This window comes from Triticum aestivum, chromosome 3D, assembly GCF_018294505.1.
Source record: "Triticum aestivum cultivar Chinese Spring chromosome 3D, IWGSC CS RefSeq v2.1, whole genome shotgun sequence".
Taxonomy (NCBI): domain Eukaryota; kingdom Viridiplantae; phylum Streptophyta; class Magnoliopsida; order Poales; family Poaceae; genus Triticum; species Triticum aestivum.
This window is the reverse complement of record NC_057802.1, coordinates 370,234,219-370,258,183: the sequence shown is the minus strand read 5'-3', so window position 1 is coordinate 370,258,183 and position 23,965 is coordinate 370,234,219. Positions and strand designations below refer to the sequence as shown.

Here is a 23,965-nt window from a genome sequence, read left to right as displayed (position 1 = left end):
GGATCGGGCCGCAAACATTGAGAAACTCGATTTTTTAATTCCTGCAAATTCTAAACTCGTCTGAAAATCACGAAACTTGACAATGATGTCATCACATGGCATGAACATGTTGTGCTAATTTTCTTGTCCAATTTAGAAGACGCACACATCAACAACCAACAAAGTCTTAAAACAAATAGCTCCTATGACTGAATTTGGGGCTCGGCTTTCTGAAAATTTTGAGCAAGTTAGACGGAAAATAAAGAGAAATGTGAATCTCATTTGGCTTTGGAAAAGGAAAAAGTCCAAAACAAACCTTGAAATTGTAGATGATAGTTAAATCAAACCCTGAACTTTGAATCCCGGAAGTTGGCACTCTGAACTTGTAATCCCGGTCTATTTTGGACCCTAGATCTGTTTGGCACACTCGGAATAATAAAATCCCGGGGGATAACCTGCTACTCAGAATTTGGGCCGGCCCACTATAACACAACAACAAAATCGTAAACTTTAAAATATATTCACGCATTTCTTAAATATTCAGAAGTTAAAAAATATTGTTGTTTTCTATTTTTCACACAAAATTCAATTCCTTTGGTGTTTTTAATTTTTTCTGGAATTTTGAAATTATATTCGCATTTTCAAAAATTGTTTGTGATTCTGAAAACAATTCTAATTTTTTTTCAGAATTTCAAAAGTTCTTCACATCCTATGTAAATGTTTTGGATTTTTAAAAATCGTGTCGCATTTTAAAGTAATGTTTTTAGAATTTTGTTTCGGATCGTTGGCTAAGGACTCGTCTGGGTCAGCCCACCAGACATGAAGCGGGCTTTTATTTTCTGAAAGCTGAACAATTATTTTTAAGTGCGAACACTTTTTGAAACATAAACATTTTCTGAAACATGAACATAATTTTAAAGTGTGAATGCTCTTTGAAAATTTTAAAAATAGGAACAAATTTGTAAATCTGAAAAAACTGTAAGAAATTATTTTGTGACATCTAAAAAATATCGCAAGTTTAAGAAAATGTACGGACAAATTCAAACAAATGTTTATACAATGTATAATAATATTTGTGTAACTCAAAAAAATGTTTCATACATTCGAAAAAATGTAGCATTTCAATAATGTTTACAAGTTTCAAAAAATGTGTTTGTGAGATTTTCAAACAAAACTGTGTGTACAATGTAAATAAAAAGTTTGCGTGTTGTAAAAAATTGTGTCTTGCACTTAACAGAATATACTTGGGTTGTGTTTGAAAAAAGTGTCTACAAATTTGAAAATGTTGAACCATGAAAAAGAGTGTTTGTTTAGTTTTATAATACGTTTATTATCATTAAGAAAATGTAAACATGTACTTAAATAATAAATATGTATAAAAAATTTGAAAACATTTAATTTAAAAATGTACATGATGTATTTTAAAATATCAAAAAATATTTTATGTGTGCGTTAAAAATGTATATTGGGTACGAAGAAAAAATAGACATGTGTAAAAATGAGAAAAGATAACAAAACAAAAAGGCAAAAACAAAGAAAACCAGGAGCACTGGGCGCGCGCCAGCGACGCTGCTAATGGGCCGGCCCAGTTCAGCAAATACCGGCTAAATCCTCTCAATGTTTAAAATAGACCGGGATAACAGAGTTTGGTGTGCTGATTTTAAGGATTGAGAGTTCAGGATTTGATTTAGCTTTCGCCGATAAATTCAAGGTTTGTTTTGGATTTTTTCCTTGGAAAACGACCGCTGGCGTGCCGCCCTGCACGCACTGCATCGAGAGGCCGCCTGCACTCCGCGCCCAATCCTGAAAAATCCCCTCCGCCCCTCCGCCCCAAAATCTTGCACTCTCCACGCACGTCAGTCCAGCCTCGTCTCGTTTCGTGTCGTCTGCTCGGGACCAGGATAGATGACGCCGCTCCATGCCGCCCCGCCGCCGCTCTCCGCGTCGGCCGCGGTCTCCTCATCCGCGCCACCGCCCCTCCTCGCCAAAGCTTACCATCCCAAGGCCGCGGCCCTTTGCTCACTCACCGTGACCGCCGCCACTCCATCAAGAAAAGGTTAGGCCGGCGCTCCCAGCCCATTTTCCTTTTCACAGGAGAGAAGGTTGGCCAGCAGTGCGTTCGGTGGAATCCGTCGTCTGTGTTTGCTCGGTTCGTGCCGTGTTGCCACGCACTGTTGGCTTTTGCCGTGCTTGTTTTGTCTATTGTTTCCCGCTCCGTCGTGTCCCGCAACTTCAGCGAAACGGATAAGAACGCTTGGACGGTGGATGCGATTCTTTGGTTCGTTTGATTTTTTTAATTAATTAATAACGACGCGTACAAAGTGTCCCCTCTCTCTGCCCGATACAGCATTTGGTCTGTTGTTAGTTCGATCGTTCTCATTCAGGTCCTTGAAACGGCATGGATGGTAATCTTTCTTTCTTCACAACGCAAGGCGATTGCTTCTTGCGCTGACACGATAAAATTTCTTGTTTCTTGGCGCCAGCTTTTCTCGCATGCCCGGATCACAGCCCGGCGGCCGGGCGGTCGCTGACGCCGGCGCGCGGCGCTCCCGCCTCGTCCCCGGCGCTCATCTCGGCCGTCCAGGACCTGTACGAGTTCATCTGCAGCGGCCCACTGGTGGAAAGGATTGGCTACACCCGGGAGAGGATCGCCGAGTCCATCGACCGGTGGCTGTGGTGCGGCTCGCAGGTGAGCCGGTTGTTCCGCATCGACGAGCTCCGGCTGACGGACGCCGAGAAGTCGAGGATATACCACTTCTACATACCCGTCTTCCTCTGGTGCGAGGACCAGGTCGCCGACCACAGGTCCAAGTACAACGACGGCGACGAGATCCCGCCATTAGTGGTATGCATTTGATTCAGTGCTAGTTCTTTTCAGTTTTCACCTCATCAGTTCATAGTATGACTGTGTCCTCTAGTGTCGAGAGCATCCAAATCTCTGGTGGCATTTTCCGGCCAGATAGACAGAGCACATATTCTTGTGCGTTATTTCTTGCATCACACACGCCAGATGCTACTGCATTTGCCTTTAGCAAAAACAAATATCATCAGAAGCATATATCAAAGTTACCACAAATTCAGAGAACGTACCAAAATGATACCAGAGTACCATGAAAGTGGTTCTTGCATCACACACGCCAGATGCTACTGCATTTGCCTTTAGCCAAACAAATATCATCAGAAGCATATGCTGTCCAATGTCCACTACCATGAAAGTGGTTCTTGTGTGATTGATAAATCAAGAGTAGCACAAGTTCAGAAAACTTACCAATATGATACCAGAGTATATATATCAAGTTACAAGAATGAATAGATTTAGGTACTCAAAAATGTTGTTCTGCTCATCCGTGTTTCATAAATGGACCATCTTTCTGTTTTGTAGATTGGAGTCAGCGCTCCCCAAGGCAGCGGGAAGACAACTCTTGTTTTCGCTCTTGATTATCTTTTTCGGGTTTCTGGTAGGTGAGTCCTTCTCATCATGTTGATTACCATGTGTTCTCTTTGCCTCTATGAATGAAATTTAAGAGCCAAACTGTTGTGTGCCTCAGGAACTCTGCCACATTGTCTATCGATGACTTCTATTTGACTGCAGCAGAACAGGCATGAATATTCAGATATGGAGCAATTAAATTATGTATTGGAATTACATTTTTTTTTTCTGCATATCTGTTGAGATATCAGTGATGATCGATGGATACATATGTGCAGGGTAAACTGAGGGAAACACATGCTGGAAATGCTCTTTTAGAGGTACAAGAACACCCCCATTAGCCCACTGTACTACCTCTGTTTTAGATGCTGTAACATGAACTGAGAGTACCTGACTAAAATTTTACAGTTTCGTGGAAATGCCGGAAGCCACGATCTCCAATTCTCAATTGACACACTTGAGTCACTGATCAAACTAACAAAGGAAGGTACCGGTTGTGAACAAGTATCTGCGTCTTGTCCAAATCCTTTGTGTTTCTATTTCATGGTCATTTGCGCAGTCTATTTTCTGTATTCTTTGGATTAATAAGGGTGCTGCATCCAATTTTTTATTAAAGAAATGCATCATAGATTCATATTTATATATATATTGTCACTGAAATTACTGTTGTTTTTAACAACATTTAGGTACGAAGATGAAGCTTCCACGGTATGACAAGGTAAAAGGTTGCAGTTATCTTAGCGTACCTGAGTTTATATTTGAGTAGCCAATGATATACCTCAGATATCCATGTAGTCCGCTTTTGGTGGAAGAGGTGACCGAGCTGACCCTTCGACATGGCCAGAGGTTGAAGGGCCTACAGAGGTAATTACATGTCTAGCTGAATAACATTTTGAGTTGAGACATGTGATTTTCAACTTCTCGCATGCCTGCTTTCCTGTCGTAGGTTGTTCTCTTTGAAGGATGGATGCTTGGGTTTAAACCTCTTCCAAATGAAGTTGTAACAGCAGTGGATCCTCAGGTGAGTTTCTGGGATCATAACATTATTTGGTTTGTTTGTGCTACGTTAATATGACTTGAACCTATTTCCTTCTTCAGCTTGAGGTGATTAATAAGAACCTAGAAGCATACTATGACGCGTGGGACAGATTCATTGAGTCATGGATTGTCATAAAAATTAAGGAGCCTAACTGTGTATTTCAGTGGAGACTACAGGTCGTTATTGGACTTATCTGACTAGTGATCCTGTAGTGTGCACAACAGAACAATAAATTGGCATTTTCTGATGCTTTTATTTTAATCGCAGGCAGAGGTAGCTATGAGAGCTGATGGTAAAGCAGGAATGTCTGACGAGGAGGTGTGTTTCTCATATAGCTGATTCGTCCATTATACTGACCTTCCTTTCCAGTTGGATCATTTGTCCGTGCCCTACTTTTCTTTCGAAAAGAGAGAAACCTCCATGGTCTCTGCATCTAGTGATGCACACATCTTTGTTGGAACCGGTTGTCAAGGAACAGCTCTTTCTGAGTTCTTAGCTATGAGTTGTGACCAAACTGGATAGTGCATCTCTCAAATCAGGACAGACAGAAGCCTGTCTTCTGAATAAAATAAAGCAGGACAATTGAGCAAACAAAAATACCAAGATGCAAAAGTATTTACAAACCAGTGCCATAATTTCACACCATAGTTGGACAAGGCTATCAAATCATACCCTTTTTTTTTACCTGTCTATCAAATCATACTTGATTGACTTATCCAAACTCTTCAGTAAACCACTTACATCAAGCATCGAAGCTGTCCTCTGCATCGTGTTTCATTTATCCATTGATGACTGTTCTCTCCTATGCTGTCGACAGCGGAGTCATGAAATTTGGCAATTCTTGCAGGTTATGGATTTTGTATCGCGCTACCTACCAGCATACCATGCCTATTTGCCCACGCTATATAAAGAAGGACCAAATGGCGCGAAGAAAGACCATCTGCTGGTCATTGACATAGACGAAGAGAGGACTCCTATATCTGGTAGTTGAGTGCTGAGTGTACATTCTGAAATGGATATCTTGACTTGGTGGTTGAGCTTGGGATTTCTGATCTTTCTGAGACCACTTCTGCCAAGCAAGCACCACCGTCCTCTTGTTTCTTACAGCTTAAATATATCCTAAACGTGTAAATTCGATGTATATCAATTTTTGCTATCTATTTAAAGAAACTGGCATCCCATTTGCACTCTGTGTGCTAAGTTTGTTTTCAAATTAGCGTTTTTGCGAATTGTCTGATTACGTTCTAGGGGCAATCATCCGATGCATTTCATTGTATACGCATTGGGTGATGAGGCACACATTTTGTATCGCAATAGTTTTTTTTTTGCAACATTCTCTTGCGTTTTTTTCTTGTGCCATCATGAAAGCGCATCCGTTCATCTTAGTTACTACCAGATTTAAATTATCGCTGATAGTATGTTTCTGTTTGTAGCTAAGAGTGTACTATAAAAAGATTAATACGGACGATTTTGAGCAAGCCCTTGATTAGTGTCAATGAACAAAAAACATAGACGGATGTAAAATACGTTTGGCAATCATGGACTATATATTTTTGTATTCCATTCTGAATGCCTCTGTATTTATATATTGCTAGCTCAAAAAGAGCATAATCCGTCGTAGTCTAGGTGGTTAGGATACTCGGCTCTCACCCGAGAGACCCGGGTTCAAGTCCCGGCGACGGAATATTTTTGCTCTTTGATTGATTTACTACTAGATGAACATGCGCGCTTCGCTGCGCCGGGCGCCGGGAATTGTTGTGATGATCCATCAGTTATGTCCTTCACTGTTTTGATGTCGGCTCTAGCGATCAAATGAACAAATGTCATCCCTCTATATATCAGAACCAGTAGTAACGTACACTCTTTAACAATTGTTTGTTCTTTTTAAAACTGAATAGAATCCTCCATCTCTTTCAACTAACCTTATGGACATTATAGGAAGTGAAACCAAAAGGACAACATGGTCATAAAGAGATACGGTGCAATCGATTTTTTCGATGTCACTCAAATGAACATAAAGCAAACTGCACACTGTTGCATAACATCGTCTTAGTAGCTCTGGCCTTGTATCCTCAGGTCACCATCCATCTATGGGGTGGAGGCTTGGAGCTCAGCTCAGCCTTTGGCCGCATCAGACACCTCTGTCTGCCCTCAATGGAGACGCCATCAGCATGGAACCCCCATATGCTTGTATTACATAAACTGCAAACTGATGTACCTGGAAATGAAAGTATATGGTTGTGCAGGTACGATAACAAGTAATTCTTCTTACCTCTGTATTCATAGTTTCATACCAATCAAAACAGACTTATGTTGTTAGTTGCATTTTTAACCACCGATGCCATCAAGCTCTTTTTGGCAACCATCTTCTGTCTATTCAATGTTCTTAAGCTGGGCCGAGCTACCGTCAGTAAAGTTCAACATTTGTACAATGTTTATGAATAAAGTCACCACCAAACTATACAAAGAAAGACACCCTGATTTCGCTTATTAAAATTTGTGGTAATTTATCAAAACATTCAACAACGTTGGAGTAACAAATTTTATGAACAAAGTCACCACCAAATTTTAACTATTTAACTATTCGAATAAAAACAAAAACATGTGAACTCCTGTGTGCATACTGAAATTGCAGTATATGGCTTGGTTGATTCATACCAGGGAAGATATGCCGATGTCATGTAGTAATATTTGCAAGGAAGGGAAGAGAAGGGGTTAGGGAGAGGCTGCAGAACGGACACCCCATGTAGCAGGATCACCTGCGTGGGTGAGGCAACGATTGTTTTGTAAAACGGAACAACATGCCACCGCCTACACTGCTACACAAGACTCCTCGTGTTGTCCCTACCCCTGCACTGGCATGCGTGCTCGTGCGACGGTGTAGTCTGATTGAGGAGATTGGTTGCGGGTTGAGAACGCCATGGCCATGGTTGTTCCATGCCACTTTCCTCTGTGGTGTTCAACACTCACAGCGACAGGCACGGGCGTCCGTCTGTCAGAGCAACGTCAGTATTGTTCCGAGAGAAGGGGCATGGCCGCGCGAGGAGATTAGCACCGCAAAACTCCAAATCAATCACAAAGCTCTGAGCAGGAAGAAGAAGGGTGCAGGAGAGGCAAACCCACCAGCCGATGCAGCTCACAGTCTCCCTACGAAGAAATCCATGTAGGGGAAGAAGAAATTGGCAGCAGAAGGTCCGACCCTGACAAAGAAACATGCACTGAACTCGCAGCCGAAGAGCACCGCACTCCACGCCCGCCGAAGAGATTGACGACGCCACTTGCTTCCGCCGGAGCCGGAGCCGGAGAGCGAGGCGAAGATGATCACAAAGCCAAGGCCGATCTGTATCACCAGGGCCTCAACATCGATCGGCCTCCCATGAGTCGGCCTCCGCGGGATATGCTGTGTTGGTGGTGAGGGCTTGGTCCTCTTGCCTCCTTGGGCTGCCACCGCCGCTCGCCTCCTTTAGCGGCTGTCTGCCGGTGCGCCAGATGCCCGAGTCCCTGGAAGCCGACGGCGAACACACGAGGCCCTCTCTTGGCGGGGCAGCACTGATGAATGCGAAGGACTAGCCTTTAGAAGCATCTCCTTGGCATCGAACCGACTAAAACCGTCGAACCGACTAAAATACGTGTCCACAGCGCAAGTGTTCACACCTAATCAAACGTTGACCCACAGTGCTTCCACACCATCGATTCACCAGGGGCCTCACAATCCTGGGAGCTTAGTAGCTGTACTGACTAGGCCATTTAGCCACTTCAGAGTTGCCCGATCAAAGAAAGTGCTTTAGGATGGGAAAACACTTAAAAAATTTAAGCGTAAAAACATGGCATCTATATGTATGCAACCAAATTGACATTTTCATTAAAGCAAAATCAACATAACTAAAAGAGTTTACCCTACTAATTTCGGAAGGCCAAGAATGAATCATCAAAAAGGTTCGACTGACATGCAAAGAACTACTCCCCGTCTCAAAATAAGTGTTTCAACCTTATTATAATTTTGTATTAAAATTAAAAGAAAACCGAAACACTTATTTTGGGACGGAGGGAGTACAATAGTACATTAACTAGTATATAAACGTTATAAATTGCAATTCTTGTTCTTTGGAACTGTAAAAGCTAACACTAACAATTATTTTTTTAAAGGAAGAGCTAACACTGACACTAGTCATTCTGGGAGAGCAAGAATGAATCATAAAAGTCCCAGACTAACATACAAAAAAATCAAACAACTCAAAATTCTTGTTTTGCAGGGAATAGCAACTCACGTTAATTACAAATAAGATATTAAATATAGTTTCTGTACCACAAAACTGAAAACTATAAAAACTAACAATAGTAATACTTCGATAACAATAAAGAATCATAAAAAATGTGAAAGATCGTGGATGTCGCCTAGAGGGGGGGGTGAATAGGCGCTTTAAAAAATTACGTTTTAGGCTTGAACAAATGTGGAATAAACCTAGCGGTTAATTTGTCAAGCACAAAACCTACAACAACTAGGCTCACCTATGTGCACCAACAACTTATGCTAAGCAAGATAAACAACTAGGTGATAGCAAGATATATAACAAGAAACAATATGGTTATCACAAAGTAAAGTGCATAAGTAAATGACTCGGGTAAGAGATAACCGAGGCACGCGGAGACGATGATGTATCCCCAAGTTCACACCCTTGCGGATGCTAATCTTCGTTTGGAGCGGTGTGGAGGCACAATGCTCCCCAAGAAGCCACTAGGGCCACCGTAATCTCCTCACGCCCTCGCACAATGCAAGATGCCGTGATTCCACTAAGGGACCCTTGAAGACGGTCACCGAACCCGTACAAATGGCAACCCTTGGGGGCGGTCACCGAACCCGTACACTTTGGCAACCCTTGGGGGCGGTCATCGGAACCCGTCAAATTGCTCGGGGCGATCTCCACAACCTAATTGGAGACCCCGACGCTTGCCCGGAGCTTTACACCACAATAATTGAGCTCCGAACACCACCAACCGTTTAGGGCGCCCAAGCACCCAAGAAGAACAAGCTCAAGGGTACCAAGCAACCAAGAGTAATAAGCTTCTCAACTTGTAACTTCCACGTATCACCATGGAGAACTCAAACCGATGCACCAAATGCAATGGCAAGGGCACACGGAGTGCCCAAGTCCTTCTCTCTCAAATACCACCGAAGCAACTAATGTTAGGGAGGAAAATGAGAGGAAGAACAAGAAGGAGAACACCAAGAACTCCAAGATCTAGATCCAATGGGTTCCCCTCACATAGAGGAGAAAGTGATTGGTGGAAATGTGGATCTAGATCTCCTCTCTCTTTCCCCTAAAAAACTAGCAAGAATCCATGGAGGGATTGAGAGTTAGCAAGCTCGAAGAAGGTCAACAATGGGGGAAGAACACGAGCTCAAAGGATAAGGTTCATTGGGGAAGAAGGCCTCCTTATATAGTGGGGGGAACAGTCCAACCGTTACCCCCACTTCAGCCCCGCAGAGAGCGGTACTACCGCTCCCCCTCGCGGTACTGCCGCTGGGCCTAGAGCGGTACTACCGCGGTGGCAGGGCGGTACTACCGCAAACGAGCGGTACTACGCCCCCACTGCCGCGGCTAGTACCGTAAAACCCGACACGAAAACAGACCCCTCGAATCGAGGCGGTACTAGCACAAGACCGCAGCGGTACTACGGCTGGGGGCTACCAGCGGTACTACCGCTCTGGAGCGGTACTACCGCTTGTAGCACTCAAGCGGTACTACCGCTCCGGCCCGCGGTACTACCGCTAGGAAACCAAAACTGCCAAAACTTCTTCATATGAGCTCCGAATTGAGCAAACTCAAGCTTGTTGGATAGAGGAAGACGAGTAGCATCAAAACATCGACTGGTTATAGTAAGAAGAGGCAGGGGAGGTATGCCAACAAATAGAGGAGTGAAACCTCCAACCGAGAAGAACCGGCATAACCTCCAACATCGAAAACATCATAGAAGATGCGAGTGAACTCCGTTTTCGATGAGCTCGAGCTTGTCATCAAGATGACCATAAGCTCCAAAACTCACAAAGAGAAGAACCAAACAAGAACCAATAAAGATGATGCAAGGATGCAATGGTTTGATCTCTCTATGAACAATACGATCAAGCTACTCATCGAGAGCCCCCCTTGATAGTACGACAATCGATCCTATAACCCGGTCTCCCAACTACCATCATGAGACCGGTAAAATAGAAAATCTATCAAGAGCAAACCTTTGCCTTGCACATGGTCCACTTGATCTAGATGATGACGATCTTGACTCCCTCAAGTTGGACCACCTTTCTTGGTTGCGTTGGCTCGATGAAGACTAGTTGATTGCTCCCCCATGCTCCACTATGGGTGAGCCCCTCTTCCGCACATCTTCACAAGTCCATTGTCACCACAATGGACGGCAAGCTTCAAGCATTTGATCTCTTCATGATGCTTCACTTGAACTTGCACATTGCAACATCTTCACAGGTCCATTGTCACCATAATGGACGGCAAGTTTCAAGCATTTGATCTCTTCATGATGCTTCACTTGAACTTGCACACCGCAACCTAACCCCACAAAGAACTCTCACGAAGATCATGGGTTAGTACACAAAGCGTAATTGACAATGCTCACCACACCATGGGATCGCTTGATCCCTCTAGGTACATCTTCTACGCTTTGTGAGTTGATCAAGTTGATTCACTCTTGACTTAGTCTTGATCAACCATGAATCTTTTCAACTCTCTTCATTTAGATGATGTCTTGAAGATATACATGAATGATCACACAATCTTCTTCTTCAAGACATGCTTGCAATAAGCTCAACTCTCACATGACCAATCTCTGAATAATTCCTTAATAACAACTTGGTCACCACATAAACTCCTTGAAACCAACACATGAACTTCAAGAAATGCCTATGGACAAATCCTTCAAATATAACTCAAGGCAACTATTAGTCCATAGAGATTGTCATCAATTACCAAAACCAAACATGGGGCACCGTATGTTCTTTCAAAATGTATAAAATTCAGGACACAAATGAAACAAAAACAATTTATATGGTTTGGAGGGAAATTATATCCCAACATACAAAAAATTGAATAAAGGCAAAAAGATATAGTCATCGCAGTCGAACGTCCGGAAATTGGAATGAAGATGAAAAATACCTACTAAATAATTGAGATCCCTAAATAATTCAACAGGAATCACAATGGGAGATCGGCCGGCAAGAAAATTTGAGTGAAACAAATTGAAATTAGTCATATGGAATATACGTAGCAAATATGTTCATCGCCGCTGCAAAAAAAATGTTTTCTTTAATCATCACCTAGTGAGCTCTCGCATTGCTAGTGCTAGCCAAACACTGCTCACAGGGCTCATGGATGGCGATCCGACGGCTGCCACGCCAAGAGGGCAAACAGCACAGCGATAATCCCACGGATCGCGATCCGTGGCCAACCTTCCTAACACACATCGCCACCGTCCAATCCTCCGTAGTCCAGCGGCTGACCCAGGCCCGCGTTCCTCCGGTGCCGTGGCGCGCTGAGGCTCCCCAAAATCCCCAAAATTTCATGGTACGCGCGCGCCCGCCGGCCAAACCCGCCCCTACTTAACCCCGGCGAACCCCCCACAGATGACAGATCACCAGACCACCGCGCCGAACAACTCTCACCGGAACGCAGCAAATTCCCCAGCCTTCCCTCGACCCAGATCCGCAAAATGGCCCGCACGAAGCAGACCGCGCGCAAGTCGACCGGCGGCAAGGCCCCGCGGAAGCAGCTGGCGACCAAGGCGGCGCGCAAGTCGGCGCCGGCGACCGGCGGCGTGAAGAAGCCCCACCGCTTCCGCCCCGGCACCGTCGCGCTCCGCGAGATCCGCAAGTACCAGAAGAGCACCGAGCTGCTCATCCGCAAGCTGCCCTTCCAGCGCCTCGTCCGGGAGATCGCGCAGGACTTCAAGACCGACCTCCGCTTCCAGAGCTCCGCCGTGTCCGCCCTGCAGGAGGCCGCCGAGGCCTACCTCGTGGGGCTCTTCGAGGACACCAACCTCTGCGCCATCCACGCCAAGCGTGTCACCATCATGACCAAGGACATCCAGCTCGCCCGCCGCATCCGCGGGGAGCGCGCGTAGGCGCCCTCTCGCTCCTGCTTGATCTCTTCATGCCTCATCGTGCCATGATCTAGCCGTGCTGTAGTTTTTAGTATGTGCAATGGATGTATGAATGAAAAGTATGCATATCTGTTTACCTTTCTCTCTGCTTAATCATATGTTCAGAATTGTTGGTGTTGTTTGGGCAATGGGAACTGAACAATCTGCACTTGAAACCGGAGTTGCTCCTAAAATTTGGATAAACAACAGGATCTTCCAATCTCGATCCTAGACATGGGAAACAATCCGGTGTCGCCAGCACGTAAGCCGACGGTAGAAGACGCCCCAAATTCCATCCGGCAGGCGAAGCGAAATAATTCGGATGCGCGGCTCGCCGTTTCCCAGCTCGCCCGAGGAAGCCGAAGACGTGCTCATGCGCGTATCGTTCTGCCGCGCGACTGCTCCAAGATGCGGGAGGACATGCTCGTGCGCATATCGGGCTGCTGGAACCCCGGAACTCGGCCGTTCAGGCGCCCTCAGACGAGATAGACGCGCGACTGGTCGCGATATTAGCTCCAGATGCTGTCTTCATGATGGATGAATGGTAGTACCAGTTTAACCAATTTATCATTTTCTAGTTCAGTGGTAAATTAGCCCCATCTGGTTTGGTTCAAGGTACACATTGCGTCAGCTTGTTTGTGGTGCTCAGAGCATTTTCAGCAGCTTCCCCACAAAAAAGAAAAAATTCTCCCCCTACAGATGAATCCATGGAGGGTCATCATTGAATTGACTAGTTTTGGAAATGACATTTTAATTTCTAGCTAAGCTTAACTCATGCATAGTTCCAGATAACCTGATTAGTTGCAAAAAAGGGTTAGAAATGCATATGAATATATAACCAACTTCAACACTATACTCAAACAGACATGTCCGGATGTGTTGGCCCACAACTTTACGGAAGCTGATCATCCAACCTGATGTATCAAATAAAAGCGAACACTACATTTTTCAATAATATTGAGTTTTTTTTACATAGAAAATTAAAACCGGTCCAAGTCTACTCTTCATCGGAGCGCACGTTAATGTTCCACGACTCCATGTCGTACTCCCCGTTGGAGATCGTCGGTGGAGGTCAGGTCGACAATCAAATCGGACGGTCCGTCCTCATAGTCATTGTGGCCCGACACAAAAGACGAGGAGCTGCCGACATTTGGCAGCATTCCCATCCACCACGGCGTCGGCGCCTCTGCGTCCGCCTTCGTTGCGATCTCCTCGATCAGGGTGGCCGCGCTCTGCCTCGTTGATGCGGAGTTGCCACCGTGCATGGCGGACTGTGTGGATGCTACACATGAACTCTATAACGCCCGCCACGAGGACGGGGCGTCGACCCGTTGGCTGGGCAGTTGGGGTAGCTGCCAGCCCACCCGAGTTCGAGCCCCGGCTCGGACGCACGCTGCTTGAGGAGTTTTTTCTATAAAAAAAGCCAACGAGGTTAGCCCTTGGGTTGGTCTTTCTTTTTATAACACCCGTCGCTCATCCACGAAAGCTGGATTCTCTGCAAGCATGGCTACGATGGCTTGCTTGCCAGCAACGTGGGCCTCCGTGAGGCAGTGGTGCTCGAGGAATTGCAGGTTATACAGTCGCTTCTCCTGTAGCACCTGGTACACGGAGACCTACAGCGCCTGCTCTTCTAGCCATGCCTCTGCCATGACAGTGTTGTAGCTCCTTCGCCTGTTCTAGGGTGAACCCGGCAACTGCCGCAGGCTCCTGCTCCTCCTCCATCGACGTGTTCTCCTCGTCCGAGCTCTCCTCCTTAGGAGAGCTTACGGGCTCTCCCATCATAATGTCGGACGCACGCCGGACACCCGATGTTTCGATAGTGGTTTCGTGGCGGCGTCACAACGCAAGGGTCTTCCACCATCCACGATGAGTTGCTTATTCTCTCGTAAGAGTGATTGGGGTAGCCCCCTAATACGTCCATTTCGCATCATTATTTCCTACTTTAATTTACCATATTTCAATGTTATACTCCCTAGGTTCCTAAATATTTGTCTTTCTAGAGATTTTAAATAGACTACCACATACAGATATATTTAGACATATTTTAGAGTATGGATTCACTCATTTTGCTCCGTATGTAGTCACTTGTTGAAATCTCTAGAAAGAAAGTATTTAGGAACCGAGGGAGTACTTCATATTATTATGCATTTCTAATGCCTTTTCTCTCCTTAAATGCAAGTTACATCAAGAGAGGGGGATTGCCGACAGCTGGAATTCTGACCTAAAAAAGTTACAGGAGAGATAACAATTCTCCAAAGCTCAAAATGAAGCGTGGATATATGAAGAATTATTTCGGAATATATAATAAATTATGGAGCAAAAATAGACAAGAGGGGGTCCACCAGCCAACTACAAGGGCGGGTGGCACAACCACCCCATTAGCCGCGTGCCCTGAGCTTTTGGGCCCCTGATGGGTCTCCTCCCGATGTCCTTTTGCCATAAATTCCAATTTTCCCTAGAAAAAAAGTTAGAAGAGGAGTTTCGGGACTTTTCGTCGCCGTGAAACCAGGGCAGGAGCACTTTTGCTCTCCGGCGGAGCAATTCCACCGGGGATACTTCCCTCCGGGAGGGAGAAATCGAAGCCTTCATCATCGCCAATGTTCCAATCATCGTGGTGATCATCATCTTCACCAACATCATCTTATCTCCAAACGCTAGGTCATCTCTTGTGTTCAATATTGGTAACTGGGAGTGATAGTAGTGTTGATTACATCTTGTAGTTGATGCTTGTTGGTTTAATTGGTGGAAGATTATTATGTTCAGATTATCAATCATATATTTATACCCACTGATCATGACCCATATGATGAGTTGTGAGTAGTTCTATTTGTTCTCGAGAACATGGGAGAAGTCTCGCTACTAGTAATCATGTGAAGTGTTGGGGAACGTAGTAATTTAAAAAAAAATCCTATACACACGCAAGATCATGGTGATGCATAGCAACGAGAGGGGAGAGTGTCGTCCACGTACCCTCGTAGACCGTTAAGCGGAAGCGTTATGACAACGCGGTTGATGTAGTCGTACGTCTTCACGATCGACCGATCCTCAGTACCGAACGTACGGCACCTCCACGTTCAGCACACGTTCAGCTCGGTGACGTCCCGCGATCTCACGATCCAGTAGAGCTCGAGGGAGAGTTTCATCAGCACGATGGCGTGGTGACGATGTTGATGAAACTACCGTCGCAGGGCTTCGCCTAAGCACCGTTACGATATGACCGAGGTGGATTATGGTGGAGGGGGCACCGCACACGGCTGGGAGAGATCAATGATCAACTTGTGTGTTCTAGGGTGCCCCCTGCCCCCGTATATAAAGGAGCAAGGGGGGAGGCTAGCTGGCCCTGTAGGGCGCGCCAGGAGGAGGAGTCCTCCTCCTAGTAGGAGTAGGACTCCCCTCTTTCCTACTCCTACTAGGAGGGGGAAAGGAAGGGGAGAAGGAGAAGGAAAGGGGGGCGCCGCCCCCTCTCCTAGTCCAATTCGGACCAGAGGGGGAGGGGGCGCGCGGCCTGCCCTTGCCGGCCCCTCCCTCTCTCCACTAGGGCCCAACAAGGCCCATTAACCCCCGGGGGTTCCGGTAACCCCTCCGACACTCCGGTAAAATCCCGATTTCACCCGGAACTCTTCCGACGTCCAAATATAGGCTTCCAATATATCAATCTTTATGTCTCGACCATTTCGAGACTCCTCGTCATGTCCGTGATCATATCCGGGACTCCGAACTACCTTTGGTACATCAAAACATATAAAATCATAATACCGATCGTCACAGAACTTTAAGCGCGCGGACGCTACGGGTTCGAGAACTATGTAGACATGACCGAGACATGTCTCCGGTCAATAACCAATAGCGGAACCTGGATGCTCATATTGGTTCCTACATATTCTACGAAGATCTTTATCGGTCAAACCGCATAACAACATACGTTGTTCCCTTTGTCATCGGTATGTTACTTGCCCGAGATTCGATCGTCGGTATCTCAATACCTAGCTCAATCTCGTTACCGGCAAGTCTCTTTACTCGCTCCGTAATGCATCATCATGCGACTAACTCATTAGTCACATTGCTTGCAAGGCTTATAGTGATGTGCATTACCGAGAGGGCCCAGAGATACCTCTCCGACAATCGGAGTGACAAATCCTAATCTCGATCTATGTCAACTAAACAAGTACCATCGGAGACACCTGTAGAGCACCTTTATAGTCACCCAATTACGTTGTGACATTTGGTAGCACACAAAGTGTTCCTCCAGTAATCGGGAGTTGCATAATCTCATAGTCATTGGAACATGTATAAGTCATGAAGAAAGCAATAGCAATAAACTAAACGATCAAGTGCTAAGCTAACGGAATGGGTCAAGTCAATCACATCATTCTCCTAATGATGTGATCCCATTAATCAAATGACAACTCATGTCTATGGCTAGGAAACGTAACCAGCTTTGATCAACGAGCTAGTCAAGTAGAGGCATACTAGTGACACTGTGTTTGTCTATGTATTCACACATGTATTATGTTTCCGGTTAATACAATTATAGCATGAATAATAAACATTTATCATGATATGAGGAAATAAATAATAACTTTATTATTGCCTCTAGGGCATATTTCCTCCAGTCTCCCACTTGCATTAGAGTCAATAATCTAGATTACACAGTAATGATTCTAACACCCATGGAGTTTTGGTGCTGATCATGTTTTGCTCGTGGAAGAGGCTTAGTCAATGGGTCTGCAACATTCAGATCCGTATGTATCTTGCAAATCTCTATGTCTCCCACCTGGACTTGATCCCGGATGGAATTGTAGCGTCTCTTGATGTGCTTGGTTCTCTTGTGAAATCTGGATTCCTTTGCCAAGGCAATTGCACCAGTATTGTCACAAAAGATTTTCATTGGACCCGATGCACTAGGTATGACACCTAGATCGGATATGAACTCCTTCATCTAGAATCCTTCATTTGCTGCTTCCGAAGCAGCTATATACTCCGCTTCACACGTAGATCCCGCCACGACGCTTTGTTTAGAACTGCACCAACTGACAGCTCCACCGTTCAATGTAAACACGTATCCGGTTTGCGATTTAGAATCGTCCGGATCAGTGTCAAAGCTTGCATCGACATAACCATTTACGATGAGCTCTTTGTCACCTCCATAAACGGGAAACATATCCTTAGTCCTTTTCAGGTATTTCAGGATGTTCTTGACCGCTGTCTAGTGATTCACTCCTGGATTACTTTGGTACCTCCCTGCTAAGCTAATAGCAAGGCACACATCAGGTCTGGTACACAGCGTTGCATACATGATAGAGCCTATGGTTGAAGCATAGGGAACATTTTTCATTTTCTCTCTATCTTCTGCAGTGGTCGGGCATTAAGTCTGACTCAACTTCACACCTTGTAACACAGGCAAGAATCCTTTCTTTGCTTGATCCATTTTGAACTTCTTCAAAACTTTATCAAGGTATGTGCTTTGTGAAAGTCCAATTAAGCGTCTTGATCTATCTCTATAGATCTTGATGCCCAATATATAAGCAGCTTCACCGAGGTCTTTCATTGAAAAACTCTTATTCAGGTATCCTTTTATGCTATCCAGAAATTCTATATCATTTCCAATCAGCAATATGTCATCCACATATAATATTAGAAATGCTACAGAGCTCCCACTCACTTTCTTGTAAATACAGGCTTCTCCAAAAGTCTATATAAAACCATATGCTTTGATCACACTATCAAAACGTTTATTCCAACTCCGAGAGGCTTGCACCAGTCCATAAATGGATCGCTGGAGCTTGCACACTTTGTTAGCTCCCTTTGGATCGACAAAACCTTCCGGTTGCATCATATACAACTCTTCTTCCAGAAATCCATTCAAGAATGCAGTTTTGACATCCATTTGCCAAATTTCATAATCATAAAATGCGGCAATTGCTAACATGATTCGGACAGACTTAAGCATCGCTACGGGTGAGAAAGTCTCATCGTAGTCAACTCCTTGAACTTGTCGAAAACCTTTCGCAACAAGTCGAGCTTTGTAGACAGTAACATTACCATCAGCGTCAGTCTTCTTCTTGAAGATCCATTTATTCTCTATGGCTTGCCGATCATCGGGCAAGTCAACCAAAGTCCACACTTTGTTCTCATACATGGATCCCATCTCAGATTTCATGGCCTCAAGCCATTTTGCGGAATCTGGGCTCACCATCGCTTCTTCATAGTTCGTAGGTTCGCCTTGGTCAAGTAACATGACCTCTAGAATAGGATTACCGTACCACTCTGGTGCGGATCTTACTCTGGTTGACCTACGAGGTTTGGTAGTAACTTGATCTAAAGATTCATGATCAACATCATTAGCTTCCTCACTAATTGGTGTAGGTGTCACAGAAACCGGTTTCTGTGATGAACTAATTTCCAATAAGGGAGCAGGTACAGTTACCTCATCAAGTTCTACTTTCCTCCCACTCACTTCTTTTGAGAGAAACTCCTTCTCTAGAAAGGATCCATTTTTAGCAACAAATGTCTTGCCTTAGGATCTGTGATAGAAGGTGTACCCAACAGTTTCCTTTGGGTAACCTATGAACACACATTTCTCCGATTTGGGTTCGAGCTTATCAGGTTGAAGCTTTTTCACATAAGCATCGCAGCCCCAAACTTTAAGAAATGACAACTTTGGTTTCTTGCCAAACCACAGTTCATAAGGCGTCGTCTCAACGGATTTCGATGGTGCCCTATTTAACGTGAATGCAGCCGTCTCTAAAGCATAACCCCAAAACGATAGTGGTAAATCAGTAAGAGACATCATAGATCGCACCATATCTAGTAAAGTACGATTACGATGTTCGGACACACCATTACGTTGTGGTGTTTCGGGTGGCGTGAGTTGCGAAACTATTCCGCATTGTTTTAAATGTAGACCAAACTCGTAACTCAAATATTCTCCTCCATGATCAGATCGTAGAAACTTTATTTTCTTGTTACGATGATTTTCCACTTCACTCTGAAATTCTTTGAACTTTTCAAATGTTTTAGACTTATGTTTCATTAAGTAGATATACCCATATCTGCTCAAATCATCTGTGAAGGTGAGAAAATAACGATACCCGCCGCGAGCCTCAATATTCATCGGACCACATACATCAGTATGTATGATTTCCAACAAATCTGTTGCTCGCTCCATTGTTCCGGAGAACGGTGTTTTAGTCATCTTGCCCATGAGGCATGGTTCGCAATTACCAAGTGATTCCAAAAGTCCATCAGTATGGAGTTTCTTCATGCGCTTTACACCAATATGACCCAAACGGCAGTGCCACAAATAAGTTGCACTATCATTATCAACTCTGCATCTTTAGGCTTCAACAGTATGAATATGTGTATCACTACTATCGAGATTCAATACAAATAGACCACTCTTCAAGGGTGCATGACCATAAAAGATATTACTCGTATAAATAGAACAACCATTATTCTCATATTTAAATGAATAACCGTCTCGCATCAAACAAGATCCAGATATAATGTTCATGCTTAACGCTGGCACCAAATAACAATTATTCAGGTCTAAAACTAATCCCGAAGGTAGATGTAGAGGTAGCGTGCCGACGGTGATCACATCGACTCTGGAACCATTTCCCACGCGCATTGTCACCTCGTCCTTAGCCAGTCTTCGCTTAATCCGTAGTCCCTGTTTCGAGTTGCAAATATTAGCAACAGAACCAGTATCAAATACCCAGGTGCTACTGCGAGCTCTAGTAAGGTACACATCAATAACATGTATATCACATATACCTTTGTTCACCTTGCCATCCTTCTTATCTGCCAAATACTTGGGGCAGTTCCGCTTCCAGTGACCAGTCTGTTTGCAGTAAAAGCACTCAGTCTCAGGCTTAGGTCCAGACTTGGGTTTCTTCTCCTGAGCAGCAACTTGTTTTTTGTTCTTCTTGAAGTTCCCCTTCTTCTTCCCTTTACCCTTTTTCTTGAAACTGGTGGTCTTGTTGACCATCAACACTTGATGCTCCTTCTTGATTTCTACCTCCGCAGCCTTTAGCATTGCGAAGAGCTCGGAAATTGTCTTATCCATTCCTTGCATATTATAGTTCATCACGAAGCTCTTGTAGCTTGGTGGCATTGATTGAAGAATTCTGTCAATGACACTATCATCCGGAAGATTAACTCCTAGTTGAATCAAGTGATTGTTATACCCAAACATTTTGAGTATATGTTCACTGACAGAACTATTCTCCTCCATCTTGCAGCTGTAAAACTTATTGGAGACTTCATATCTCTCAATCCGGGCATTTGCTTGAAATATTAACTTCAACTCATGTAACATCTCATATGCTCCATGACGTTCAAAACGTCGTTGAAGTCCCAGTTCTAAGCCGTAAAGCATGACACACTGAACTATCAAGTAGTCATCAGCTTTGCTCTGCCAGATGTTCTTAACGTTGTCAGTTGCATCTGCAGTAGGCCTGGCACCCAGCGGTGCTTCCAGGACGTAATTCTTCTGTGCAGCAATGAGGATAATCCTCAAGTTACGAACCCAGTCCGTGTAATTGCTACCATCATCTTTCAACTTTGCTTTCTCAAGGAGCTCATTAAAATTCAACGGAACAACCGCACGGGCCATCTATTTACAACAACATAGACAAGCAAGATACTATCAGGTACTAAGTTCATGATAAATTTAAGTTCAATTAATCATATTACTTAAGAACTCCCACTTAGATAGACATCCCTCTAATCATATAAGTGATCACGTGATCCATATCAACTAAACCATAACCGATCATCACGTGAAATGGAGTAGTTTTCAGTGGTGAACATCACTATGTTGATCATATCTACTATATGATTCACGCTCGACCTTCCGGTCTCAATGTTCCGAGGCCATATCTGCATATGCTAGGCTCGTCAAGTTTAACCCGAGTATTCTGCGTGTGTAAAACTGTCTTACACCCGTTGTAGATGAACGTTGAGCTTATCACACCCGATCATCACGTGGTGTCTCGGCACGACGAACTTTGGCAACGGTGCATACTCAGGGAGAACACTTTTATCTTGAAATTTTAGTGAAAGATCATCTTATAATGCTACCATCAAACAAAGCAGAATAAGATGCATAAAGGATAAACATCACATGCAATCAATATAAGTGATATGATATGGCCATCATCATCTTGTGCCTTTGATCTCCATCTCCAAAGCACCGTCATGATCACCATTGTCACCGGCGCGACATCTTGATCTCCATCGTAGCATCGTTGTCGTTTTGCCAACTATTGCTTCTACGACTATCGCTACCGCTTAGTGATAAAGTAAAGCAATTACAGGGCGATTGCATTGCATACAATAAAGCGACAACCATATGGCTCCTGCTAGTTGCCGATAACTCCGTTACAAAACATGATCATCTCATACAATAAAATATAGCATCATGTCTTGACCATATCACATCACAACATGCCCTGCAAAAACAAGTTAGACGTCCTCTACTTTGTTGTTGCAAGTTTTACGTGGCTGCTATGGGCTGAGCAAGAACCGTTCTTACCTACACAACAAAACCACAAAGATAGTTCGTCAAGTTAGTGCTATTTTAACCTTCTCAAGGACCGGGCGTAGCCACACTCGGTTCAACTAAAGTTGGAGAAACTGACACCCGCTAGCCACCTGTGTGCAAAGCACGTCGGTAGAACCAGTCTCGCGTAAGCGTACGCGTAATGTCGGTCCGGGCCGCTTCATCCAACAATACCGCCGAACCAAAGTATGACATGCTGGTAAGCAGTATGACTTGTATCGCCCACAACTCACTTGTGTTCTACTCGTGCATATAACAACTACGCATAAACCTGGCTCGGATGCCACTGTTGGGGAACATAGTAATTTCAAAAAAAAATCCTACGCACACGCAAGATCATGGTGATGCATAGCAACGATAGGGGAGAGTGTCGTCCACGTACCCTCGTAGACCGTTAAGCTGAAGCGTTATGACAACGTGGTTGATGTAGTCGTACGTCTTCACGATTGACCGATCCTCAGTACCGAACGTACGACACCTCCGCGTTCAGCACACGTTCAGCTCGGTGACGTCCCGCGATCTCACGATCCAGTAGAGCTCGAGGGAGAGTTTCGTCAGCACGACGGCGTGGGGTGATGTTGATGAAACTACCGTCGCAGGGCTTTGCCTAAGCACCGCTACGATATGACCGAGGTGATTATGGTGGAGGGGGGCACCGCACACGGCTGGGAGAGATCAATGATCAACTTGTGTGTTCTAGGGTGCCCCCTGCCCCCGTATATAAAGGAGCAAGGGGGGAGGCCGGCCGGTCCTGTAGGGCGCGCCAGGAGGAGGAGTCCTCCTCCTAGTAGGAGTAGGACTCCCCTCTTTCCTACTCCTACTAGGAGGGGGAAAGGAAGGGGGAGAAGGAAAAGGAAAGGGGGGCGACGCCCCCCTCCTAGTCCAATTCGGACCAGAGGGGGAGGGGGCGCGCGGCCTGCCCTGGCCGGCCCCTCTCTCTCTCTCCACTAGGGCCGAACAAGGCCCATTAACCCTTGGGGGGGTTCCGGTAACCCCTCCGACACTCCGGTAAAATCCCGATTTCACACGGAACTCTTCCGACGTCCAAATATAGGCTTCCAATATATCAATATTTATGTCTCGACCATTTCGAGACTCCTCGTCATGTCTGTGATCATATCCGGGACTCCGAACTACCTTCGGTACATCAAAACATATAAACTCATAATACCGATCGTCACAGAACTTTAAGCGTGCGGACCCTACGGGTTCAACTATGTAGACATGACCGAGACACGTCTCCGGTCAATAACCAATAGCGGAACCTGGATGCTCATATTGGTTCCTACATATTCTACGAAGATCTTTATCGGTCAAACCGCATAACAACGTACGTTGTTCCCTTTGTCATCGGTATGTTACTTTCCCGAGATTCGATCGTCGGTGTCTCAATACCTAGCTCAATCTCATTACCGGCAAGTCTCTTTACTCATTCCGTAATGCATCATCCCGCGACTAACTCATTAGTCTCATTGTTTGCAAGGCTTATAGTGATGTGCATTACCGAGTGGGCCCAGAGATACCTCTCCAACAATCGGAGTGACAAATCCTAATCTCGATCTATGTCAACTAAACAAGTACCATCGGAGACACCTATAGAGCACCTTTATAATCACCCAGTTACGTTGTGACGTTTGGTAGCACACAAGGTGTTCCTCCGGTAATCGGGAGTTGCATAATCTCATAGTCATATGAACATGTATAAGTCATGAAGAAAGCAATAGCAGTAAACTAAACGATCAAGTGCTAAGCTAACGGAATGGGTCAAGTCAATCACATCATTCTCCTAATGATGTGATCCCGTTAA

The 23,965-nt window shown here is 44.8% G+C and overlaps 2 protein-coding genes and 1 non-coding gene across 3 annotated transcripts; all 3 read left to right on the top strand.

Moving 5' to 3' along the window:
* The first annotated feature begins 1,744 nt into the window (after positions 1-1,744).
* Positions 1,745-5,632, top strand: LOC123078962 (D-glycerate 3-kinase, chloroplastic). Its single transcript, XM_044501623.1, has 12 exons — positions 1,745-2,035; positions 2,463-2,824; positions 3,362-3,441; positions 3,528-3,579; positions 3,688-3,729; positions 3,818-3,896; positions 4,096-4,127; positions 4,205-4,273; positions 4,356-4,430; positions 4,508-4,624; positions 4,716-4,766; positions 5,296-5,632. The coding sequence occupies exons 1-12, from the start codon at positions 1,885-1,887 to the stop codon at positions 5,437-5,439; spliced, it is 1,254 nt and encodes a 417-aa protein (XP_044357558.1). The 5' UTR covers positions 1,745-1,884; the 3' UTR covers positions 5,440-5,632.
* Positions 5,633-6,059: 427 nt separating this feature from the next.
* Positions 6,060-6,132, top strand: TRNAE-CUC (transfer RNA glutamic acid (anticodon CUC)). The gene has a single exon. It is a non-coding gene; the product is annotated as a tRNA-Glu (tRNA).
* A 5,940-nt stretch (positions 6,133-12,072) lies between these two features.
* Positions 12,073-12,690, top strand: LOC123074686 (histone H3.2). Its single transcript, XM_044497463.1, has one exon. The coding sequence runs from the start codon at positions 12,165-12,167 to the stop codon at positions 12,573-12,575; it is 411 nt and encodes a 136-aa protein (XP_044353398.1). The 5' UTR covers positions 12,073-12,164; the 3' UTR covers positions 12,576-12,690.
* The last annotated feature ends 11,275 nt before the right edge of the window (positions 12,691-23,965 follow it).